The sequence below is a fragment of the Poeciliopsis prolifica genome, unplaced genomic scaffold (genome assembly GCF_027474105.1).
Source record: "Poeciliopsis prolifica strain line A6 unplaced genomic scaffold, Auburn_PproV2 SCAFFOLD048, whole genome shotgun sequence".
Lineage (NCBI taxonomy): Eukaryota > Metazoa > Chordata > Actinopteri > Cyprinodontiformes > Poeciliidae > Poeciliopsis > Poeciliopsis prolifica.
This window is the reverse complement of record NW_026562423.1, coordinates 70,328-94,490: the sequence shown is the minus strand read 5'-3', so window position 1 is coordinate 94,490 and position 24,163 is coordinate 70,328. Positions and strand designations below refer to the sequence as shown.

The 24,163-nt window shown below is 42.5% G+C and overlaps 2 protein-coding genes across 2 annotated transcripts; both read left to right on the top strand.

Moving 5' to 3' along the window:
- mki67 (marker of proliferation Ki-67) lies at positions 1 to 9,225 on the top strand. Its single transcript, XM_055057562.1, has 15 exons — positions 1 to 169; positions 598 to 701; positions 1,348 to 1,429; positions 1,522 to 1,637; positions 1,976 to 2,042; positions 2,152 to 2,230; positions 3,133 to 3,735; positions 3,842 to 4,071; positions 4,147 to 5,032; positions 5,151 to 5,266; positions 5,364 to 5,541; positions 5,622 to 5,756; positions 5,867 to 6,726; positions 6,850 to 7,384; positions 7,495 to 9,225. The coding sequence occupies exons 2-15, from the start codon at positions 613 to 615 to the stop codon at positions 9,012 to 9,014; spliced, it is 5,496 nt and encodes a 1,831-aa protein (XP_054913537.1). The 5' UTR covers positions 1 to 169; positions 598 to 612; the 3' UTR covers positions 9,015 to 9,225.
- Positions 9,226 to 9,824: 599 nt separating this feature from the next.
- Positions 9,825 to 18,451, top strand: tut1 (terminal uridylyl transferase 1, U6 snRNA-specific). The gene is made up of 10 exons (XM_055057563.1): positions 9,825 to 10,017; positions 10,924 to 11,114; positions 11,203 to 11,409; positions 12,277 to 12,391; positions 12,480 to 12,607; positions 12,697 to 12,923; positions 13,006 to 13,115; positions 15,245 to 15,367; positions 16,275 to 16,367; positions 17,141 to 18,451. The coding sequence occupies exons 1-10, from the start codon at positions 9,942 to 9,944 to the stop codon at positions 18,202 to 18,204; spliced, it is 2,334 nt and encodes a 777-aa protein (XP_054913538.1). The 5' UTR covers positions 9,825 to 9,941; the 3' UTR covers positions 18,205 to 18,451.
- The last annotated feature ends 5,712 nt before the right edge of the window (positions 18,452 to 24,163 follow it).

Genomic DNA, 24,163 nt, shown 5'->3' with positions numbered 1-24,163 from the left:
GACTGCTGTCCGCTGTAGTTAAAGTTAAAGACTCGTCGGTCGGTCTGTCGGTTAGTCCTGTTTTTAGCCCAATTAGGATGGAAGTTTCAAATTAAAAGGTATTGCAGTCGTTCGCAGGTTCATGTTTACGGATAGACGAAAGACGAGGCACATTTGAACGGATCTACAGGTAAGAGGTGACCGGTAATGATTATTTAACGGCGTTTTGTTTCGTGTGTGAACCTCAATACGTTGCTGTTTAACGTCAGTAGGCGACGTTGTAGCGAGGTGATGAAACTACGAGCCCTAAAGGGGCACATTTCGTCTTGTAGCATAATTACCCTCTGAGGATATGTATGTTTATGCCTCTTTTTGACAGTTTAGGCCCCAAAGCTGAGTTTCTGCGTGGACGTTGCACGCGGGCCTCGGTGCGGGTTCTAACTCGAGCCTTTAGCCTTTAGCAGTGAAAGTCAAACTGCCTTCATTTGACTCTTTTGTTTTGCTTCGTGCTTCCAAGTTTCCCAACACAACAACGACACATTCCCAGCGCCGCGTCCAGCTCACAGTTGACTTCTCGTTACTCACGTCGGCTTTTCTGTCCGCCTTCACGTCCTCCAGGTAAACGCTGGTAAAATGCCGCTGCATGGCAAGATAGTGGTGATCAAGAGGAGCGGAGGAGACGGGACTGAGTTTCCTCTCACTGCATCGTGTCTGTTTGGAAGGTGAGCTCAAATAATTCATTACTTTTGGTGAAGAACTTCTAAAGCAGCAATAGAAATATGGAAGGTAAAGGAAGTGTGGATGAATGTTTGTCATGCTTCCTTCCACTTGTAGCATCCAGCTGTTTGTCTCCCATCCTCTAAATATGAATCAATATGTCATGTATAGTAATGTCTGAATATTTGTTTGTGAATCACATTGCAACCAGTCCTTTGTCCTTGGTCCGTTTCTGCTGCCGTGTGTCCATCTTAGCTTTCTTTTCATCATTTCATTTTGTGATTTTTGATAGAAGCCCACTTTTGAGGAAGAAAGGAACAAGTTCCGCTCCTGTTGTCAAGGGAGCGAATATATAACCAGCTGTGTCTAATAAAGTGAATCCTTTTTATTTTTATATTTTTTTTAATTACTTGTCAATTTTATGCACAAATGTACATATCTTTCAATTTGTTCTTTAATTACTTACACAGTTACACGTTTCTTTTAATTTAGTTTTTTCCTGGAAACAGTAAAAAAACTATATATATTTATTTATTTTTTTATTATTATTATTTTAAATGTGACCTTCAGAAGTATTTTTGCAGTCCGTTACATTCCACTGTAAACATATTGTCTGTGAAATGTTCCACTTGTTTCCCTCTCATCTTCCAGGAAGGCCGAATGCGACATTCGTATTCAGCTTCCTCAGGTTTCCAAGGAGCACTGCAGAATTGACTTGAATGAAAATAAAGAGGTGAATGCCTCTGCAAATATCGTCTGTTCTGTCTTTACGTGGCCATTCATGTTGGATGTGGTTTGAGCTAATTGTTCTTCGTCTCCCCCCAGATAATTTTGACCAATCTGAGCTCAGCCAATCCGACTCGTGTCAACGGCGAGGCTCTGACTCAGTCTGAGCGCTTGAAGCATGGTGATGTGATAACTATTGTCGATCGTTCTTTCAGGTAAGCAGGAAAGTGAAAATGTAAGGCTGAAAATATGAGATATAGTTTTTATGTCTGTCTCATTTTGTCAGGTTGCTTTCTGAGCATAACAGTGGTGATATTATAATGTGGACATGTCTGCAGTTAGTTTGCACAGAAATGAATTGATTTGTTACAAATTGATGCTCTGACACAAAACCTGGTGAAAATACAGAACTTGATGCAATCATGCTTCAATTTCCATCAGCCTGATGAGCGATTGTGTGATTTATATATATATGTATGTATGTATGTATGTATATATATATATATATATATATATATATATATATAATTTTTTTTTTCTGACAATATCTCAGGTTTGAGTATGCGCCTACACAAACACCGAAGAAGAGAACTTCTGGGGTCAAGTCTGAAACCCTTAAGGTGATTTTAGCGTTTTATATTCTATCAAAATTTCCTGGTAATTAACACATTTTTGAGCCTTCACTTCTGATAAAATAAATGTCATTTAGAGATATTTTAATGTGTTTAGGTTCTTCGAGATCAGCGAGTGGCTCACAGTGTTGTTGCCGCTGACGCAGGAGAAAAGGGAATCTCTGAAGTCTCGACAGGTAACACTGTTAACCTTCAGTCTCATGTTTGTGCTGCACGTTTGGTTGGTAGCAGATTAAAACTGAGCAATCTAAAATAAAAATCTAAACACGAGATGACAAGTATTACCAGGTTCTTTTCTCGGTTTGCATGGGATAATAGTCACTTAATAAAAGAAGATGGTTTATTGTTAAAATGTTTGTTCAGTATTTATTTCTCACTTGAATGGAAGTGGCTTTTGAAGATGGATATCTTAGCTTTTCTGTATTCTGCTGGGATTTTAACAGTAGGTGCTTTGGGCTTTTAGTTACTGACATAACTAACTGATAACTGGGTTAATTTTACAAACAGGATATTTTACAGCTTTTGGGGACTCTGTTGCCTTAAACAGCAACAAGATTGTATTTATTTTTTTAAAAACAGTAAAAGTATGCAATCAAAGTGTGAAAGAATTTATTCAGTGCAGAATTTATACTGTTTTTGAAACTGAGACCATTAAGTAAAGTTATTTTTAACACTTCTGGAACTTTTGTGTGAACCTACATGTTGTGATGAGGCTGCTACTCTTGAATTTCTATTACACTTCTTTTATTCTAGAAATATTGGTATTGCATTCTGTCTTAGATGTCTTTACATATTTCAAATGGTTTTTAAAATTGAAAGACATTTTAGTGGGTTTTGCCTCAGTTGCAAGGTACTTCATAACAATGGTGTGTTATTGTATATATTCCCTTTCTATAATGACAACAGAGCGTTATTGCAAATTAGGAACTGATTAAAACCCTATGTGGAATGCATCTGTGACGCGTTAATCTAACTATGACGTTGGATTGCTTTGTCCCACACAAGTAAGCCATTGATTTATAAAATAATGTTTGACAGTAGCTGAAGTGTAGAAATGCATTTTTGTTTGGTTTTTCAGACCCTCATCTCAAAGATGGAGCTAACTATAACAACATCCAGCGATCCTTGGAGAAAACCTTGGAATTGGAGTCCCAGGAAGATGAGAAGAACTCGCCATTTAGTGATCTGTATCAAATGATCAAAAAGTCGTTGGATGTCAAGACTCCTCGCAAGTCTTCCGCAAGTGTGGTTCAGACACCGTCCTCGAAGTTTTGCACTCCAAGACCGGGTTCGGTTGTCAAGAAGAGTGAAAAAGGGGTCGTTCTCACACCCAAGAAGGAAGAAGATCCCAAATTTAAAACCCCGCAGTCTGTCAAGAAACGGGGGGAGACCTTCCAGGTTCCTTCTGTTGAGGGCCCTGGTCCCGGAGTGGAAGAAGCTGGAAAGTCTGAAGGTACTTCACAGCGGAGAAGAATCTCAACCCCTCCGAAATTCACCGCCTCAGAGGTTATTGAGCAAATAACTGCTTCAGCATCTAAGTCGCCGGTCAGAAGGAGAAGCAAGGAAAGCACACCGGCTAAATCTGGCATGTCCATGGAGCAAGAAGGACAAGCTGGAAAATCTCCCAAATTGGAAAGTCCACCAAAGAAATCTCCTAAAAACTCAGGATCTGCTGAAAAAGGTTTTGTTTCTTCTTTTATTTGATTGGATTAGCTCATATAAAACAATTAGTTAAGTACCACAGTTTGCATTTAACTTCATGTAAAGATTTATGTTTTTTTTCTTAGCAAAAATGTCCAAAAAACGCAAAAGCGAGGAGCTTGGGAAAGACCTGCTGATACCAAACCTGAAAAGGAAACGAGTTTCCTTCGGAGGCCACCTCAGCCCAGAGTTATTTGACAAACGCCTGCCACCTGACTCTCCACTGCGCAAAGGGGCCAGTCCAAGGAGGAGCCTATCTCTCTATAAACCCAAACTGTCTCTTCTTAGAAGAGCATCTGTCATTGGGTTGCTGAAGGTTAGTGAAAAGTTTTCTTCCTGAAGCTGTTGTTTTAGGTCATAAACTTTTACTTAAATTTAATTTTTTTCCCAGGAGCAGAGGACATCGTCACCTAAGTTCAAAAAGAGTGCTTCTCCCAAGACTCCAACAGGGAAGGCATCACCAAAATCAAGGTCCATTTCCCCTGGTGAGAAGTCTCCCAGGTCCAAGTCGGCTTCACCTAAAGCCACCCCTGGGAACAAGTCTCCCAAGGCTGCAAGTCCAGCTCAGAAGACGCCTAAATCCAGGTCCACTTCTCCCAAGGCTTCAAGTCCAGCTCAGAAGACGCCTAAATCCAGGTCCACTTCTCCCAAGGCTGCAAGTCCAGCTCAGAAGACGCCTAAATCCAGGTCCACTTCTCCCAAGGCTGCAAGTCCAGCTCAGAAGACGCCTAAATCCAGGTCCACTTCTCCCAAGGCTGCAAGTCCAGCTCAGAAGACGCCTAAATCCAGGTCCACTTCTCCCAAGGCTGCAAGTCCAGCTCAGAAGACGCCTAAATCCAGGTCCACTTCTCCCAAGGCTGCAAGTCCAGCTCAGAAGACGCCTAAATCCAGGTCCACTTCTCCCAAGGCTGCAAGTCCAGCTCAGAAGACGCCTAAATCCAGGTCCACTTCTCCCAAGGCTGCAAGTCCAGCTCAGAAGACGCCTAAATCCAGGTCCACTTCTCCCAAGGCCTTGACCAGCATAACATCAGTGAAAACACCCTTTAATTCAGGCATCCTCACCTCGTCTGTCCAAGGTCGCTTCTCTGTGTCACGTATCAGGACCCCCTCTCCAACTACAGAAGTCACTCAACAGGCGCCTTTGCTTGCTGGTACCCCAAAGATTCCTCTCAGGAGGAAGAGTATGAAGAGTGCATCACAGAGGACTCCAGGTGTTGCCAAGAGTGCAGTGAAAGTCTTACAGAGACGAAGTGGCATTTCACGGGCATCAATGAAAGGTGTGTTATATGCTGAAGTATGAAAGTAACTTTTGCTTCCTTGTGAATACTATGGAAAGAGCTTTGAGCTACTCAAAGCTGACATTTGTTCATCATCTGTATTTCATTGACTCTCCAGCTCTAAGTTCCTGGGCAAATATTGTAAAATTTGGACAAACTAAGACTTCAGTTGTTGCTCCAACTGAAAAGAAGATCATTCAGAAACCCCTGAAGAAAGTTGTGTCCAAACCACAGGTTTGTTCTTTAGATTGATCTGTTCAAGCTGTTACAAAACACTAAAACCACAACTGCTGCTGAAGTGTGTTTTTTTTTCCCCCTTTCAACCTGTCAGACCCCTGCCAGGCAACTAAAAGGCTACACAAGCACTGGGCATGCAGATTCCCCTGCCACCATCCTTGTTGGGAGAGCTCACAAAAAAACCATTGTACATCCAACCGGAGCTGCACCCAAAGTGGTCATGAATCCTGCAATGTTCAAAAAGGAAATGAAAATGGATGAAGATTTAACAGGTAGCTGTATCTTTCTCTGGCCCCACAGATCACATGTTGTAGATTTCAGTTTTGCAACTGCCTGTATCTTTGAATTTCAGGACTCTCTGAGATGTTCAAAACTCCGGTAAATGAGAAGAGAAGGTGTTTGGTCAGTGAGAGCAGTGCCAAAAAGACGCCAATAGCAACTTCTTCTATGGTGGAACCGTCAGTGCTGAACACCCCGGAGGAGCCAGGTAATTTGGCTTTTCAGGTTATGCTATTGAAGCAGACTAAAATCATAATTATTTTTGCCAAAACAACTGTTCAGGGCTGAAGGTGTTCAAAAATGTAACTTGCCTTTCAGATGAAATGATGGTGTCTCCGCTGAGTGTAGCGTCTACAGTAAAGAGTCAAAGGTACAACAGTGAGGCAGTCCAGCGCCTTCTCAGTGGAGATGAAGAAGCAAATTTTGTCAGTGACACTCCTGCCTCGGAAGTTCGTTCAGAGTCTAAACGCTCAGATTCAAAGGCGGGCTCTGTCAAAACTCCCAAACAGAAGCCAGAATTACCCATCTGTCTAACTGGAGTCAAGAGGATCATGAAAACACCGAGACAGAAGGCTAAGCCCATTGAAGATTTGAGAGGAAAACTCCTGAAAACTCCAAAACAGAAACCTGTGCAACAGGAATGTCTCACTGGAATCAAGAGGATCATGAAGACACCAAGACAGAAAGCCGAACCTTTAGAGGACATCAGAGGAAATCTTTTGGTAACTCCTAAACAGAAAACCGAACAACCAGAGTGTCTCACTGGGATCAAACGCATCTTTGCAACTCCGAAGCAGAAGGTGGAACCTCTAGAAGACCTTCAGGGAAAACTCTTGAAGACTCCAAAAGCCAGACAGAGCACTGACGTCAGCTTGGATGGTGTTAAGGATCTTCTCCAGACACCAATCCACCAGTCCCAGATGAAGGCTCTTACCACTGTTGAGAAAGTGATGAAGACTCCCAAAGAGGAGACTGCTCCAGTTGTGGATGTGGTTGGTATGAAGAGGCTACCGAAAACTCCCAAACAGAGAGGTGAACCTGTAGAAGACAACTTTGGCATCAAAAGGCTGATGAAATCCCCGAGACTGAGAGGAAATCCTCCAGTAGAAGACTTTGAGGGACTTCAGGAGCTCATGGAAGAACCAGTGACCTACCTGACAGAGCAGCCACCAGATAAGGTGATAAGTGGAGCATGAGCAATTGTAATGAATTATGAAAAATCTTTATATTGAGTGTTTTCTCAAATGAATTTGTCTTGCTGCTCTGATTTAACAAGTATCTTTTGCCTTTCACATTTATAGCCATCAGATGCCATGGAAGCGCAACCTCAAAGTGTCAAAGAAAGCAATACAACCAGTGCTTCTCTTGACAGAAAATCTGTTCGGGGTAGGAGGGCAAAAGCTGTGGAACCCAAACAAGAGGAAACAAAAGTACTGCCGGAACCTTCTCAAAATGCCATGGTGTCTGCACCAGCTAAGGGAAGAAGAGAAAAGAAACCTGAGACCAAAGCACCACCTGCTGTTAGTCGCACCACAAGAGGCAAGAATGCAGAAGTCCCTGAAAGCAGAGATGTTGAAGAAAGTCTCCCAGAGTCTCCAAAGGTTGCTCTGAAAAGACGAAGACCTATCAAAAGAGTCCAAGATGAGGCAATAGAGCTAAAGCAGAATCCTGCTGCTGAAGAGGCCGCGGCCCCAGAACCTGAGATCGATTCAGTGCTAGCCAATGATGTGCATGAAGGTCCAGCACTTGTAGAGAAAGCAGTGCTGAAGCCCAAACGAGGAAGAAAACCCAAACAACCTGAAGAACTGGCACAGCAGGAGCAGAACCTTTCTAAAAGTGAGTAATTTTACAATGCATAATTTTGTATTTAATCACTTATGACATTAACTGTCTACACCTGTTTAGTTTAGGAATATTCATACCGTTAAACTATAATCTTATTTCAGATGCAGATAAAGACAAGAGTGTTAACTCACCAGATGTTAAGTGTGTGAAGCTACCTGAAGAAGAGAATGCAGATACGGAAGTTGCAGAAACTATCTTGACTCAGAAGAAATCCACGAGAGGCAAAAGAGCTAAACCTGTGGAGGCTAAAGAAGCTGAGGATATACAGGAGACCTCAAATAAGCCTGTTCTTCCTCCAGTCAGAGGAAGGAGAGGAAAAACCATGGAAGCAACAGCATCTCCTGTTAAACAGAACACAAGAACCAGAAATGCTAGGTCTCAAAACACCGTTGATCAGCCAGCTGTTGAAGCTGAGATTGATAGAGCATTGACCCCTCAAGTATCGGAGAAGTCCAATGAAAAGACAACTGACCCTGTAAGTTCAGTACAAGTGACAACCAAACCACTCAGAGGGAGAAAAGCTAAAGAAGCATCCACTGAACCCAAGAAAGATGAATGTCCTGCTGCAAATTCTGAAACTCCTCAACCCATTCCTTCTGTTGGTAAACCCAACAGAGGAAGAAAAGCTAAACCTGATGTTGAGGAGCCAACTGAGGTGGCAGAAGACACCTGTCTCCCTGTGGAGACCAAACCTCCAACAAGGGCTAAAAGAGGAAGAAGTGCTCTACGGAAAGAGGACAAACAGATTGAGGATCACAAGGTGAATTTGCAGGAGACCTCCGAACATCAGGAGCCACCAAAGAAGTCTCGGAGAACAAGAAAGTCTGACCAAGAGCCTATAAAAACCAAGGAAGACATGACGGTCCCAGAAAAGGAACCTAGTGCTGAACAAAGTTCTGTTGCTGTAAAGCCCAGAAGAGGAGGACGGAAAGCTAAAGCAGATGCTGTTATAGAAACCCCTGTGAAGTCCTCAGTACTAATGGCTGTCGCTACAGAGAAACCAAAACGAGGCAGAAAAGGAGAACAAATCCTTCAGGAGACTGTTCCTGCTAAGAATCCTGAACATGAAGAGATCTCTGTGCCATCTCCTCGGGTCCATAAATCTAATCAGGCAACACTGGTGAAAGGCAAGGTTTTACAAACCACTCCAGCTAAGAGAGGTCGCCGGGGTACAGCTCTTCCTCTGGGGGAACCCAAACAAGAACCTGCTCTAGAACCAGTCGTACCAGCAAAAAGAGGAAGACGGGATGCGGCAAAGCCCAAAGCAGACGATGAGGCCAGTGGTGAGGCAAATCCCACCGAAAGCTTGAAGGCTGATGCCCAAGACCCAAAGACGACCAAAAAGGCAGTCAAGTTCAAAAAGGACCTGGAAATCCATGAAATTCCAAAAGCTAAGCCGAAGAAGGCTGTTCGAGGCAGGAAGACAAAAGTTTCAGACCAGGCTGACGCTACCGGTAAAGACGGAGCAAAGGAGGCCAGCAGCACTGAAGAGAAGACTCTCTCAGGTGACGTCGTTCAGCTTCCCAAGAGAGGACGGCGAGGAGCGAAGGTTGCAGAGGTGGTGGCAGAAGATATAGGAGCACAGCAAAAAAACCGACGGGGGAGATCAGCAAAGAAATGACTGTTTTGTAAATACTTTACATCTTAATTACGGTTTCCCCAAATGTTTTTATAATTCCAAATTTTAGGTGTGAGGGCATTGTCAGTTTTATCGACTGAAAATAAAGCACTGCCAATTCTTCAGTAATCCATATTTTAACCTTTTCATATTTTGTTGTATGGTTCTACAAATGCTACTGTGGATGAGGATGTATTAAAATTTTTTTACTACAGTACAATTGTGCAATGGTCTTTTTTATTTACTGCTAACTGGTTCTCAAGGTGCATCAGAGAGGACAGATTTGAAAGCTTTTGTATAAAATGTCAATATAATTTAGGTCAAAACAATATTAGAAAATCATGGCATGTTAAATATCTCATAATATTTATTCTGATTAATCTTAACTGTGTTTCCAGAATTATTTTGTACCTTTATCATTAAGATCCAAACAGACTTAATCTGGCCACACATGGAAAATGTGAGCATAATGGCTTTATTAGTGTGCAGATTCTTAAATCCATGGAAAAAATACACATTTGTACCAAACAGCTTTGAGTTTGATTCTCCATAATAAATACATAATTTTAAACTATGCAACACTGATTTTTGTAAACATAATCCAGACTGCTTGATGAAGTCTCTGGTAGTAAACTTATAGTTATTAAACACTTACTGGTTGTAATAGTACAAATTTAAACCACAGGTTTGAATAGGTCCTACAGTTCATTGTTAAATGCTGTTACAACCAACCGACTTGAAATCACTTTAGTGGTAGGAACCTTGTCAGGAAAACATTGTGACACCCGAACAGATTTCACTGGCGGACTGAACACAAAACTCAGACCTGACCCTGGAGGGAGATTTGAGCGCGGCGCAGTAAGGGTAGCTGCCCTCAAACTGTCCGAGACTGAAGTGTTTTGGTCAATTTTTAGATAAATACTGGCCGCCATGTCTTCAGACAGCGATATACAAACGACAACCAGAGGATTCTGCTGTAAGCTGTGTAACGTCAACTTACCAAACTGTGAGTGACAAGCTAACCGGGGCGCGCGCCCGTTCGGTTGAAAAGTTCAGCTTCTGGTCTTAAGTGTTGTTTGAGCATTATTTTTAATTTAGTTGGAAATATGTGTGTTTATGTGAACAGGCAGTCTAGTGTTGTGGCAGCAGTTTAAAGATTATATTTAAATATCCACGAGTCGAAGCCACGATTTAAATGATCACGTTATGGTTAAAACGATCAACCCTGTTGTTGTGCTGCAGACAGTGCCGTTCACACACATCATTACACACAGGAGGTGAGACAAATTGTGCTGGATCCAAACATATTACTGGAAAGTTGGGTGGAAGGAGAAACTGTTGGAAAAAGGCGCACAAAAAATAGGGATAACCAAAACACTGAGAGGAAGTGTACCCAGGACAGAGGCTACAACTGTAACGTTTGTTGTTGCCTCTCTTGTTCTGATTTATTAGATGTGCATAATTGATTTGACACTAAAAAAATATGTGGAAAATAAATCCATTTGAAATATTTGTTTCATCTTGCTGGGCTGCAGCACGTTGAATAAAAGTGGTCCCTCCACTGTGCATGGAGGAGGAAGTCTGACCAACAAGTTCACTACATGTAACTGATTTTTAAAGTTTTATTATAAAGTAAAACATAAACATAATGACTATGTAGGAGTTGTAGTTCAACAAAATATCATCCAGAGCCTCCAGGCTTAAAACCCACCAATGTGTTTTAAGATAAACCAGAAAATGTAAGGATTTGTGAGAATTGCTTATCACGTTTGTTTCTTCATGTAACACTAATGAAATAAAAACGGGATTATACCGCAGTCCTGTAATTCACATTACACCACACACAGGTAATGCATTGTCTGGTCTGTCTAATAGTTCATTTTCTAATCTTTTTTTGAAAATAACTATCCAGTGCCGAGTGTGGAGCAGCATGTGAAGGGCCGGAAGCACCAGACGCTGAGCACCGTCCGCTCCACCAGGAAGAGCCACGAGGAGCACAGCGTTTTCGTCAGCGGCATCAAACCACAAATCTCCTCGACCGACCTGACCGAGTACTTTGAGCAGTTTGGTTCCGTCTCTGATGTCATCGTGGATAAGGACAAGGTCGGTTATCTTCGGCTGGTCGCGGTGTGCAGCTTTTTTTTTGTGACTTTATTAAAACTTCTTCAATGCTGAACTGTTCCTTTGCCAGGGGGTGTATGCCATCGTTCAGTTCAGTGAGACACAGAGCATCCGGGCGGCTCTGGCCTGCGTCGAGCACCAGCTCAAAGGCCTGAAGCTGCGGGTTAAACCTCGGGAAAAGAAGGAGTTCAAACTGATTCCCAAGAAGAAGAACGATCCTCACAGCCTCCAGCAGATCTTTGACCGGCTCAAGCCTGAGCTGTGTCAGCTTTCTTCGGTAAACCTCCACTTCATCCCAGACTCGTTTTGCTGGACCACTTGCTTCATATGATGTAGATGTCTTGCTTTTCTGTCACTGCTGGAAAATAGCATAATGCTGCCACACCATGTTTAATGTCACCACACAGGGCCTTTCTTTTTTGTAGTTAGTCAAGACGTTAAATCATCCCTGATTAATGCTCGCCCCAATAACACAGTCTTTATTGAAAGCTAATGCTAAACTGCTAACTTCAATTCAAATTACATCTGCTCTTGCAAGATCACAACCCTTTAGCACTAATTTAGTTTTGACATTATAATTTACATGTTCAATAATCCTGTCTGTGTTTTCAAAGCTAAGCTAAAAATGATCTCTGGCATTAGTGGAAGTTACCCACCAATAAATAATTATATGTTACAAGAAAAACAAAAAAACTGCAGTTTTTTTCATCCAGGAAAACATTGAGCTAATTCCCATTAGCTGTACAGTTTAGGAGGGAAATGTTTAGGATTCTACATGTTTGAGTTAAGCGATTGCTGTTGTCATTTTCTGTGTTATAATAAAGTGTTGAAATGCTTTTATGCGTACCAACCAGACTCCTTCCATTTTCAGATGATGGGCTGAACAGTGTTGGATTAGACTGCATTGTCTTTTAGCCTAATCCTGCATTAGCTTGTCTCTTCTGTCTGTCATTCCAAAGTAAAGTTGTGTTATAATGTGATGAAATGCAGAAAATCTCAAGGTAAATAAAATCTGCCAGTGTTCTAATGTTTATCTTCCTCCATTGGATTCTATTGAAAGTCTGGAAGCTCTTTTTTATCTAGTAAAAATGTGCATGTCGATTGTTACTGACGTAGCTTTGGTCTACCCTGTGCTTGGTCCCAGGTGGATGCCCAGATGAAGCTGCTGGTGGAGCGACTCCAGCTGGGAGAAAATGAAAAGAAGGCCAGAGGGTTGGTGGTCCAGCTCCTGCAGGAGGTCTTTGTTGAATTCTTTCCAGGTATCTGTCTCCTGCATGACCTTAGCATGAGAGATGTTCATTTTTCATGATGTTCAATGTCTATTTTCAACATTCCTGCGGGTTCCAGACAGTCAGACTTTGCTCTTTGGTTCATCCGTCAACACTTTCGGCATTCACTCGTGTGACTTGGACCTGTTCCTGGACCTGGAAAACACCAAGACGTTCCAAGCACGGGCTAAGACCTCCACAGAGCAGGTCTGGTGCTCTTACCCTCATCTCGACCTGTCCAGATGTCATTGTGGATGAGTTGAGGTGATTCTTTGCTCTCTTCCTCCTCCCTCCAGACAGGCGAAGGCGTGTCGGACGACGGCCGCTCGGAGGACTCCATCCTGTCCGACATCGATCTGTCCACGGCGTCTGCAGCCGAGGTCTTGGAGCTCGTGGCCACCATCCTGAAGCGCTGCGTCCCCAGCGTGCACAAAGTCCACGTGGTCAGCACCGCTCGCCTCCCCGTCGTCAAGTACCATCACCGCGAGCTCAACCTGCATGGAGACATCACGCTGAACAACAGGTTGGTGAGGAATATGGTTTGTTTTTTTTATTAATGCATGTTTCTGTATGTTTTGCTTTTTCCTCTGCTCTCTGTTGGTCAGACTTGGTGTGAGGAACACCCGCTTCTTGCAGCTGCTGTCGGGGCTGGAGGAGAGGCTGAGGCCTCTGGTGTTCACCATCCGGTACTGGGCCAAGCAGAAGCAGATCGCTGGTAGGATTCCAATTCAATTCCAAAACATTTTACTGACGTTTCATTTTGTAACTCTTATAAATTCCAAAGAATTACTGTAGACGGTGATGGCATCTTTAGATTTTCCATTTATAAATGTGAAATATTCAATGTTTATTTAGGTTGTTATTTCAGTCTCCGACCAGCAGGTGTCAGTAGAACCACACATTACTCCCTAACAATTCCTCTAAACTAATTTATCTTTCACTTTATTTCTTATGAATTTATTTTACCCTCTTTTTGTTTTTTCTTACTTAAGCCTCAGTAAAGAATAAAGAAATCAAAATTACAGCTCCTTTTGTGCTGGGTCAGTAAACTTAAATGAAGTCTTATTAAAGCCGTTCTTCACCTGAAGAGCACGTTAATTACCTTTCCTCTGTGCCAGCTCTCTTTGAACTGGAGGCTGGCGCCGCCTCCGCCGGCCCTTTCATCAGAGGAGTCAGGCGAGTGTGATGACACGTAAAGCTGCAGCTTTGACCCAAAATGGCCGTCTGAAAGCAATCGCTTTGATCAGCGCTGGCAATTTACAAAAAAACCAATAATCATAGGAAATTATCGTGTCACAATGAAGTTTTCCCAACATCAAAACCGATTGTTGAAATCCAGTTTTATTAGTTTGATTGGGCTATTTTTTAAAATTATTATTACTATTATCTTTATTTATTTATTTTCACATTCTGGATGCTGTTCCGGTCAGAAGTTTGAATAGATTCTTCATGGGCATGAAAATTATAGAAATATGAAAGTTTTACTTATTTTAAAGTGTGAAAAGTTAAAGCGACATCAGACTTAAATGTATGTAATTCACAATATTTTTGCTTAAGCAGTTTTTTTATACGTGACGGTCAGAAATATACATACAGCCTCAAACATAAAGTCTGAAGATGCAGCAGTGGACAGAGTTTCTACATTTTGGGTGATGGGCAATTGGTCAGTACTGACTTAATGAACAAAAAAATCTGTCAAAACAGGAATCAGCTGGTCTTGCTTTGTAAAGATCGGCCTGAAAACTGCAATCGGTGCAGCTCTTCTTTCTTTAGACGAGAAAAAAAGAATAAAACCATCCACTATCTTCCTGATAGTTACTTTCTTTTTTTAAGGGTGAAAAAAGAGTCAAAATACCCACAATCTGACATTTAGATACTTACTTTCTTTTATCAAGGGTGAAATAAAGAGTAAAAATACCCACTATCTGCCTTTCATAGTGTTACTTTTATCTTTAAGGGTAAAAAAAATAGTAAAAATACCCTCTATCCGCCTTTTAGATAGTTACTTTCTTTCTTTAAGGGTGAACAAACAGTAAAAATATCCACTATCTTTCCCATCATTTTTGTACTCTGCAATTTAGCTCAATATGAGCTGTTTTGTGTTCTGTCACAAAAAGTGGCGAAGGGGAGCGCTTCTTTTAGACAGTGTATCTAGACCGGTTCCAGGATGTGCTTAGACCAGTTCAAGGGTGTGTTTACACTGGTTCCATGGTGTGTTTAGAATCTGTTGGAATTCCAAGAATATTCTAGAAAAAACCAAGCCTTCAACCAGTCAACCCTATGAACATGCAGTGATCAGCGTCACTGTCCTCAGCGACATAATTAAGAATTATGTATTTCCGCTTCAATTTCTTTCTAAGCTTCATTGTGCTGCTTAGTGGAAGTGATATGAGAGAGAACAGTGTGAATAAATAGTGAGAGCTGATGAAGCTCAGCATCAGTTCAGAGATTTCAACCCATAAAGCAGCTGGCTGCTCGCCCCCACGGCTTTTATTGGTTTACGCACAACATGCTGGGTAAAAACGGCTGGATGTTGCTTATAGTGAGACGCTGCACTGAGTCATCTCATATTGCAGCAGGTTCAGTCAGATCCATGATGTTAAGAGGGGGAAAAAAACCAGCTGCTCTTATACTGTCCTCACTTCCACAGAACATAATATCCTGATGTTTAAAACAGTCTTGACTTAATTACTGCTCCATGTTGTTGTTTCATGAGATGGCCTTTATTTCTTTTAGTTAGATTTTTCCAGTTAACGATTCATCGATTACTATCGATTTGTTTCAGCTCTGATCTGATGGTATAAAGTGTCTGGTTGTTTCCTGATAGCAGTTTGTCACCTGCAGGTAACCCCAGCGGCGCCGGCCCGCTCCTCAACAACTATGCCCTGACTCTGCTGGTCGTCTTCTTCCTGCAGAACTGCCGGCCGCCGGTGCTGCCCACGGTGGACCAGCTCAGAGACATGGCCTGTAGGTGCTGCCTCGGTTCACTGACACCGGGTCTGCATGTGCAGAAAGCTCAGAGTGCTTTTCTTTTATTAAAGGGAGAAGAAACACTGATTACCATGAGAACATTAGTCTGTCATAAAACCACGTCGGCAGTTTCCTTTTGTCAAAATGAAAACATTAAAACACATGATTCATGAAAAACACAAGAGCAGACTCTCAACTGCACAATCATGTAAATCATTTGCTGCTGTGAAATTCATTCTGCTGATTAAGAGAAGAGAGGCTTGTTACCCAGGCGATACATGTTCTAAACCCAGAGCATCAGTCAGAGCTGAGGATAGACCTGGCGGCTGTGGAGGAGCTGCACAGAGCTGCAGCTCAGGTCCCCTGATTCAGCTGGGAGAATCAGGGGACGACACATTTCTTTCACTTCCGATATCGATACAGATATCTGAGAACCAGTATCGTCTGATCCGGTACAGAAGACCAGCGCTGAATTGATTTTAAACAGAGTCATAAATGTACTGAAGTAAAAATGTATTTGACAACTTTGCATCAGATCGGCACACAGAAAGACCCTTAAATATGTACTCATAAAAACCGTTTAAGAAACATTGAATCCAATGTTTCTTCTTGATCTTTATGAATTGATTTTAATGTAGGATATAAATCCATCTCTAAACTGTTCAATCTTTTGTGTTCAACTTCATGTTGAAGCCAGCAGTCATCAGATATTGTTTCCCACCATAAACACGTTTGTTCCTTCAGAAAGTTTTTTGGTCCACCGTCCAACCGCCGTCTCTAACTTGAGGTTTCCTCCAGATCTGAGCTGACTTCTGCCTCCAGCTTTGAAAGAAATTACTTTCTAATGTAAAAACAGCTAAAATATTAGGAACCTTGCTCTTGTTCATATCTGCGTGTTTTGCAGGTGAGGAGGAGGAGTGTGTGATCGATGGCTGGAACTGCACCTTCCCCAGTCAGCCCATTGCAGTGCAGCCCAGCCAGAACACTCAGGACCTGTGTAAGTCCTCATGAACCAAACACAATCCAGTTCCTTCTTCAGATAGTTACTGCTGCTTTTGTCTTCACATCAAGTCTTACAGGGAGTCAAGAGACAGTTGATTGTTTTTCCACTAATAAAATTGGGTGAAAAAAAAAAAACTACACCTGTAAATGGACACTTTTCAGATTTGTGGTCAGAGAACTAAAAGCCAGTAATAATTTTCCTTCCACTTCCCACTGATAGTTTAGTTTAGTGGCGAAGTTTGCCGGAACAATCCAAAATTATTGATACCAAGCTGGTATTAGTTTCAGATCAATATTAGAAGATCAATACTATGGTTTCAGATTCCATCTGGAAATGTGTTTTTTGTTATTTTTTGGTATCTTGGTTTCTAAATTTTTTTTCATTTTCTTTCGATTTGCTCTCAAATGATCGTTTTTTTTAGTGCTTTGTTAATTTGTTTGCATTTTTCAACAAATAATTTTAATAGGTTGTTAAATTATTTTGTAGACACATAAACTTTATACAAATTCTGGCCGAGGTTTGAACACAATAATTGAAAAGAAAAAATACCTAAAAGTCAGAAGTCAGTGAGACGTATTTGGATGAGTCAGTTGAGGTCAGGATGGAACAAAGTTCCCATTGGATATGGACGTTTTTTTTGTTTGTTTTTTTTACTTAATGTTATGATATATATTTTCTTCTCATTTATTTTTCCTCTGACATTTTACATGTTCAAAATAAATCAGGGTTTCATTTCCTCTCGTGACTCTGTGATGTTCTCCTCCCAGGTTCTCTGCTCGCCGGTTTCTTCTCCTTCTACACACAGTTTGATTTTCCCAGCATCGTCATTTCCCTCAGGCAGGGCAGCGCGCTTCCAATCACCGACTTCCTGTCGCAGGCGAAAGACGGCGACGCACCGCCGGAGGGGCCTCCCACCGAGCCTAAGCTGGGCCCTCTGAACCTGTTAGACCCCTTCGAGCTCTCGCACAACGTGGCCGGGAACGTGAACGAGCGCTCGCTGCGCAGCTTCCAGAAGGCGTGCCAGGAGGCCGACAGGTTCTGCCGCAGCCTGCGCTACCAGAACAAGAGCACCAAGGGCAAGTCGTGGGGCCTGGGCCGCCTGCTGGCCCCGCTAGGCGACGCCCAGCAGGCCCACCCGGAGCGGCTCATCATCACCATCCCCTTCAGGTCCGCCCCCCTCCCAGAGGGGCTCCGCGGGGAGCTGCACTCGGCAGGAGACGGTTTCAGGCTGCTGTGGTCCAGGAAGGTCTGCTCCGCCGTGGAGGTGGTTCTGAAGACCGTCCTCAGGTGTGAGCTGGAGGTTTCCACAGCAACCGGGGCGGAGGAGATGGAGACCACGCTTAACGACAGCACCCAGAGCGTGGAGTCTCAGAGCGACGGCAGCCCTCGGCGCGTCGGCGCCAAGAGGCCTCTGTCGTCCGGCAGCGACGACTCAGCGACGCCTCCTGGCAAAAAGCAGAGACTGGCAAGAACGACGAAGACCGACTTCCCTCCCTGGATCTGTGTCCAGAAACACGCCGTGTGGGTGGGCAGGCGGAAGGTGAGGCGGGAGCTGGTGAAAGGTCCAGACTGCAGACCTGAGGGCAGCTGCCTGGAGCTGGAGTCCCAGGTCACAGCTTTCATCGCCGACAAAGAGCCAGAGCTAAAGGAGCCCCTGGAGTTCAAGGTCTGCCCCCAGACAGTGGGCGGGACAGAAAACACCAGGCTGCTGCTGAATGTAGAGCCAGGAAGTGACAAGGCAGGGATTTTTCACGACTTCTTTCACTTCCTGGAAGTGTTTGTTCCCAAGATGGTGGAGACGGTGCTGGAGAGCGGAGCGGGCAGCGCTTAGCGCCTGACCCTCTTCACATCCGTCACCAATTACGACACAAAACACAAACTCTGGAGGGAGCAGGGAGGAGATCTGCTGGTCGTTTATATTCAACTGCTCATTTCTTACTGTATAAATGTCCAGTTACGCCGTTTGTCCTGTGAGTTGATCAGATGGTTGAGCCTCTTAAAGTTTGAGACTTGGTATTGTTCTTGATTTGATCTTATTTCTATGAATCCTTCCAAATTATGAAAATAAATAAATACAATTCTCATTCTGAAATTGTTGTGCTTTTTATTCATTCAAACATCATCTTGAAGCCAATGTTTGAACTTAGTGTCTAAATCCTGGTTGGCTGATTTGTTCTGGTTGCACTAAGACAGATGAGGGTAATCACTCAGGTAGGCAGTGTGTTTTATTGCAGCAGACCAGACTGGAGCTGAGTGATGCTCACAGCTCCCCTCTGCTTATTAACTCTATTCATCTCACTTTTTAAAGGGCCGTACGTCCAGCCAGCAGGTCGGAGCTGAAGGTGGGCCTGGAGGTTTGACAGCTGTGGCTGTTCTGTAAATGAAGCAGAAACTGCTGGATGGTTTAATTCCTGCACGTTTGTTGTACGTCTGGAGTAAAATTTAGAGCTAAAGTAGACAGTATAGGTGTCTTAAAGCTAGAAAAACCCAGAACATTTTTAAAAAATTAAACAAAAATATTTTTAAAAATGTTGAGTTTTTCTGTATGATATTGGAACCTTCCTAAAATTATGGTCCAATTTTTCCACCCAAAGCATCTTTTGGCAAAAATCTACTAAACTCTTCACTTTTTCTTCTGTTTAAATTTATGATGAGATTTTTCTTCATCTGTATTGAAGTAGATGTATGTTTGTAAAACTGCAATGGAGAAACGTTTTTTTCGTGTCACACTCAACCAACTGCCGGAAGTTACTACTAGCAAAAACGTCGAGAAAGACGGTAGGAAGTGGTGAGAGGATGAGTGTTTATTTGCTTTTTCTTTTCTTTTTTTTCACAGTGTCCATCCGCAGCTCTCAGTTCATTAAAGGTTCTGCGTCATTCCAATATGTTGAGTCCATAAAATGAGAACGGTCTCATCCAGCGGTTCATGTCTGTGAACGTGGAGGCCGGAGCCGGTTCATTTCGAGTCGTTCACTTTGTGTCCAGAGGGACTCGAGGTCTCCGCAGCTTTTTGGGAAACGTCTGATCACCGCCCGCCTCTCGTCCTCCGTCCATCACCGCAGCTGTGACTCACGACGACGCGGACCGTGACGTCACGCGCGCTCGTGGCGAGACGCGGCTCATTTCTGGTCCGGCCTGTCGTGACCAGAACCGACGACATCTCTCTCGCCGAGAACATGATGGCGCTTCAGAGGGAGATCGGTTGACTGACTGACTTCATAAATGTGTCTCATCCTGCGGTAGATGAGACAGACGCTCAGTCCTTGTTTCATGTTTCCAGAACCTCCTCTGGTTCTGGTCAGTGTTCTCCCATATGAATCCAAGCGCACACTTTCTTAGTCATCACGGTTTCAATGGCATTCATGGCTCATCTGCACTGACTCCACCGTCGACCTTCATTCCTGGACCTCAGTGAGATTCTGACCCACATTCTGTTCCAACCCGGTGGGTTTCAAACACTTGACCCTGTGGATTGAAGGATTGGAGGATGACCCGATGCCTCATGCTTCACAAATCTTATGAGAACCACATTATGTGGTCTAAGATGGACTGTATCATTCTGTTGATGGATTCTTTCCATAATCCATGAAATTACAGAAATTAATTTGCTTAATGGAAATGCACCACTTTCAAAAATATGCCATTTATGTCTTTTTTTATGCTATGATGAGATGATTTTTACATCCGTATCAAAATAGATGTATTTTTTGCAAAGCTGCAACAGAAACACTGTTTTGCGTCACACATACAGCCGGAAGTTACTACTGGCAAAAACGAGGAGAAAGATGTGAGGAAGTGGTAGGAGGATGGATGACTGTTTGTTTCTGCTTTAATATTGTTATTATTATTATTTTGTTGTTTGTTTGTGACTATGTGCAGCTGGCTACACCAGAGCTCTCACAGTTCATAAAAAGTTGTGTATCATAACAACGTAATGAATCCATAACTCTTCTGTAAAATGGCCGACTTCAGCTTATTGCGCCGACGCCTGAATAAGACGCCGATGTCTCCTCTGATTGGCTGATAAAATGTTGCCCTCCAGGGTCATGACATGTCATGTAGCTGTTTATATCATGGTTTTTAGTGACTTATCGTGTCTTATCCATTAAATCCGATTTCATTTCTTATTTGATGGAAACATACGGAGCCCCACATTTGAAAAAAATTTTTTTTTTCATATTAGCCACTTTTAGTCACTTAGAAATGAATAATTGCCGTACAGACTATTCCTTAAAAATAGCATATTTGACTCTGGATCTCAAAGTAGAACTTCAACAGAATCAGTTTAGTATGGCCAATACTGTTTTTATACATACTATATGTATAAAATACAAACAAACATCAGGAACCCCATTTAGAGGACATCTGAGCGATGCCACCCTGGACATATCTCCTTTCTGACCATCCTGCACTTTTTGGGATTCACATGAGGATCTGTGTGTTGCAAATCAGCAATCTTTTTTTTCTGTTTTTATTGCAAAAGCTTTTGTTTTGCTCCTCTTACATAACTAGATATCTTCCTTTAAAGCCAGCTCACAGATCAACACTCCACATTATGGTGGGCCACAATCAACCCCCCATTCTGCCTCCAGAACAATGCAAACAGACCTGGCCGCATGAAAAGCACTCTGTTCATATTAGTGGCTCCCCGCTTCTGCAGATAAGGCTGACTGAAAGTGCATAATCATTTCCCCCTTTCTGTCTGCGATGGCAGGAAGGAGTTGGACATTCTCCGGGGAGATTGCTCCCACTCCAGTACGGACGTCTGTGTGTGTGTGTGTGTGTGTGTGTGTGTGTGTGTGTGTGTGTGTGTGTGTGTGTGTGTGTGTGTGTGGGGGTGTTGTGTGTGTGTGTGTGTGCGGGGGTGTGTGTGTGTGTGTGTGTGTGTGTGTATGCTTAATTGTCCTATTTGGACTGAAGCAGCATGTGTGATCCAAATGAAAATGGAGGTGGGTTTTACCATCAACAGTAAGTAGATCTCCTTTGTGATTGTCCTCAGCTGAAGCTATAAATTGTCGGTTTCGTGCATAACACACATCCTGGACATGAGTGGCATCAGGGCTGCTGCTGGAGGGAGAAAAGTTGCTGAAAATCATTTGTAAATTTTTTGTAAATTTGTAAAATCAGTGGCTTCCCACTGGTTTCATTATCAAGGCCTTGATTGCAACTCAAACACAGGCTCCTGTCTGGGAGCCCGACTGGCTCTTCAGAAGTGCATTAGTTGGGGTTTATTGGACCGTGACAACTCAAACTGTCTGCCCTGTCCTTTATCTGCACACTGTTGGGTTTCACCGTTTACCTGCACACACTGCAGCCAGCGAATGAGTTTGTTTAGTGCGTGTTATTGTTTCTTGCCATTCAGGTTTTATGGGCTGTAGTGGAAATGGAGATAGGACGATTACTCCAGTAGCATTAACTAAATGTTCAGGACAAACAGATAGCAGTGGGTGATTACCAGGATGCACCTAAATGCTGCACTTCCACTTTTAGATAGCTATCTATAGATACTTTATCCATGATGGTTGATCTGTTTTTGTACACTCTTTATGTATTAAAGAGTGAATGAAAAAAACAAAAAATAGTATTGGTTAAAGTTATTGCTCAATAATTGCTCTGAATGGTGAGAATAACTAATGTGTAACACCAAGCTTCACTTGCAGCCTTTACAGCCCGGCCTGTTGGACTTTAATGGTCGTTTCTTTTGGGATTTATGCCTGAATCAAGGTGTGTTTTTGACAGGGGCTTAGGGACAGACAAAGACAAAACCTCTGTTTTTTACAGCTCTATAAACAACGTGTTAAAGGGGGTTGTCATGTTGTCCCCTGGGAGCTCAGCAGAACAGCACAACGCATGCTGAAACGCCCTGAGCAGTAAACTCTGAAACACCGAGGTTTCATTTCTACTTGACGTTGCTGCTGTCGGCTGAGCGGCTTCAAGAGGTTTTGGATCATTCAGTATCTTTGTTATAAAATCGATCTGTTAGAGAGACCTGGTGGCTTCATGGTTTGGATACTTGCTGCAAAGCTGCATCCTTTGACTGACTGGTGGCGTTCAAACATGAGAAAGCAAAGCAAAAAGTTACAGTTTTTGGATAATAAAATGCCCAGAAAAAAATGCTCAACCTTTTGAGAAGAACCTCTGACTTTTGGGCTAACAGTTAAATTTTTGTTTGCTTGCAGTCACTGCTGCACAGCAACTAAATTAACACTTTAGGCTACAGCTAGAAATGCTTAAAATATCACAATAATCCTGTTTGTCCTGCTGGTCTGAAATGTCCAAAATGTAAAAAAGTGGAATGAACTTCATATTTATGTACGAATAAGTGATTAACCAACAGGGAAGGCATTTATCAGTGATCAGTGTTTTGCTGCGTGAAGCAGCTACTTTATTTTGTTCTTCTTTTGGTAAAATAAATGCAGACGTATAGAAACGTTTATGGTTCCAGGTTTTGTTCCTGTCAGTTGCAGCTCTGTGGCCTGAACACAACGGAGATGATCCCTGGATCAGAGATAGTTTATGCTCCAGTTTATTGGATGAAGTCATTTTTCACTGGCTGATGCAAATATTTATTGGTCTTACTGGAATACAGTTTCTCTAACGTCCATGTTGAGTTTCTTTTTTTTTTCTCATCTTGTGAAGAAAATTGATAAAACTGCTTAATCCTAAAAATAAAAAAAAACACTATAAGTAATACAAAAAGATGACCCAACATGAAATCTACATTGTAGTAATTAGCTACAAATAAAGCCTCAGTTGGGGGTTGATTATGCATGACCTTTATATAATAAATGAAAATGGCTCCAATACATTTCATGCAGCGATAGTTTACACAAGTATCTCATTACTGCTTTTAATGTTGCATTAATCACCAGCATTATCGAATTGATTCACGTGTTTGCACACATGCTCAAAATGCACACGCAAACACACGCACACTCATACACACACTTAGAGAGGTTGTACTTGTTGGATAAGAGCTTTCAGGCGTCATAGACCGAACAGCAGACCGTGAAGAGCCCAGACAAACAGGACCTTCCGTCATAAACGTGTTCTGAGTGAGCAGCTCATACCTGAAGGGCTTCTTCTGTGAGCCGAGTCTCTTCCTCCGAAACCTTACAAGACAAAAAAAAAAAAAGTAAATAAAAATATTGAGTTATTTTCCTCCTTAGCTTCCTCCTCTAAAATGTTTTTATAGTGACCTTTAATCCAGTTTAGGACTCGCCAGGCCTGTCGCCTCAAAACACTTCAGAAGACAAAGCGGTCCAATGGGAACACACTTATACAGAATCCTATTCTGTCCACATTCAAATCAAATCAAGTCAGTCATTAAATAAGATTCAGTCCAATTCAGTCATATTTACTGGACAGTACAGAAGATTATGTAATGCAGACTGGTAAAGCATTCTCTAACCACCGCTTCATCATCACAGTCAATCATTTGGTCCTGTTGTTTGTCAGTAACAGCGTCTTAAATGACTTACCATAAAACTCTCTACACCTGTTTCTCTAACTGTGTGCGTGTGTGCGTGCGTGCGTGCGTGCGTGTGTGTGTGTGTGTGTGTGTCTCCAACAGAGTAGTATTATTGATCAGCCTCTCCGGCCTTTCAGTCGCTTCATCACCAGCTGAATAATACATGCCGCGCTGATGAGAGCAAAGCCACACCAGAAAACGAACAAACTCATCATTCCTGGAGGAGATTCATTTCCCACTAATTAATTGTCATTTGTTCAAAGCTTTGATTAAAAACAGTCGTCGCTGCTCTTTATCGGATTGATTCAACCTGTTCGGT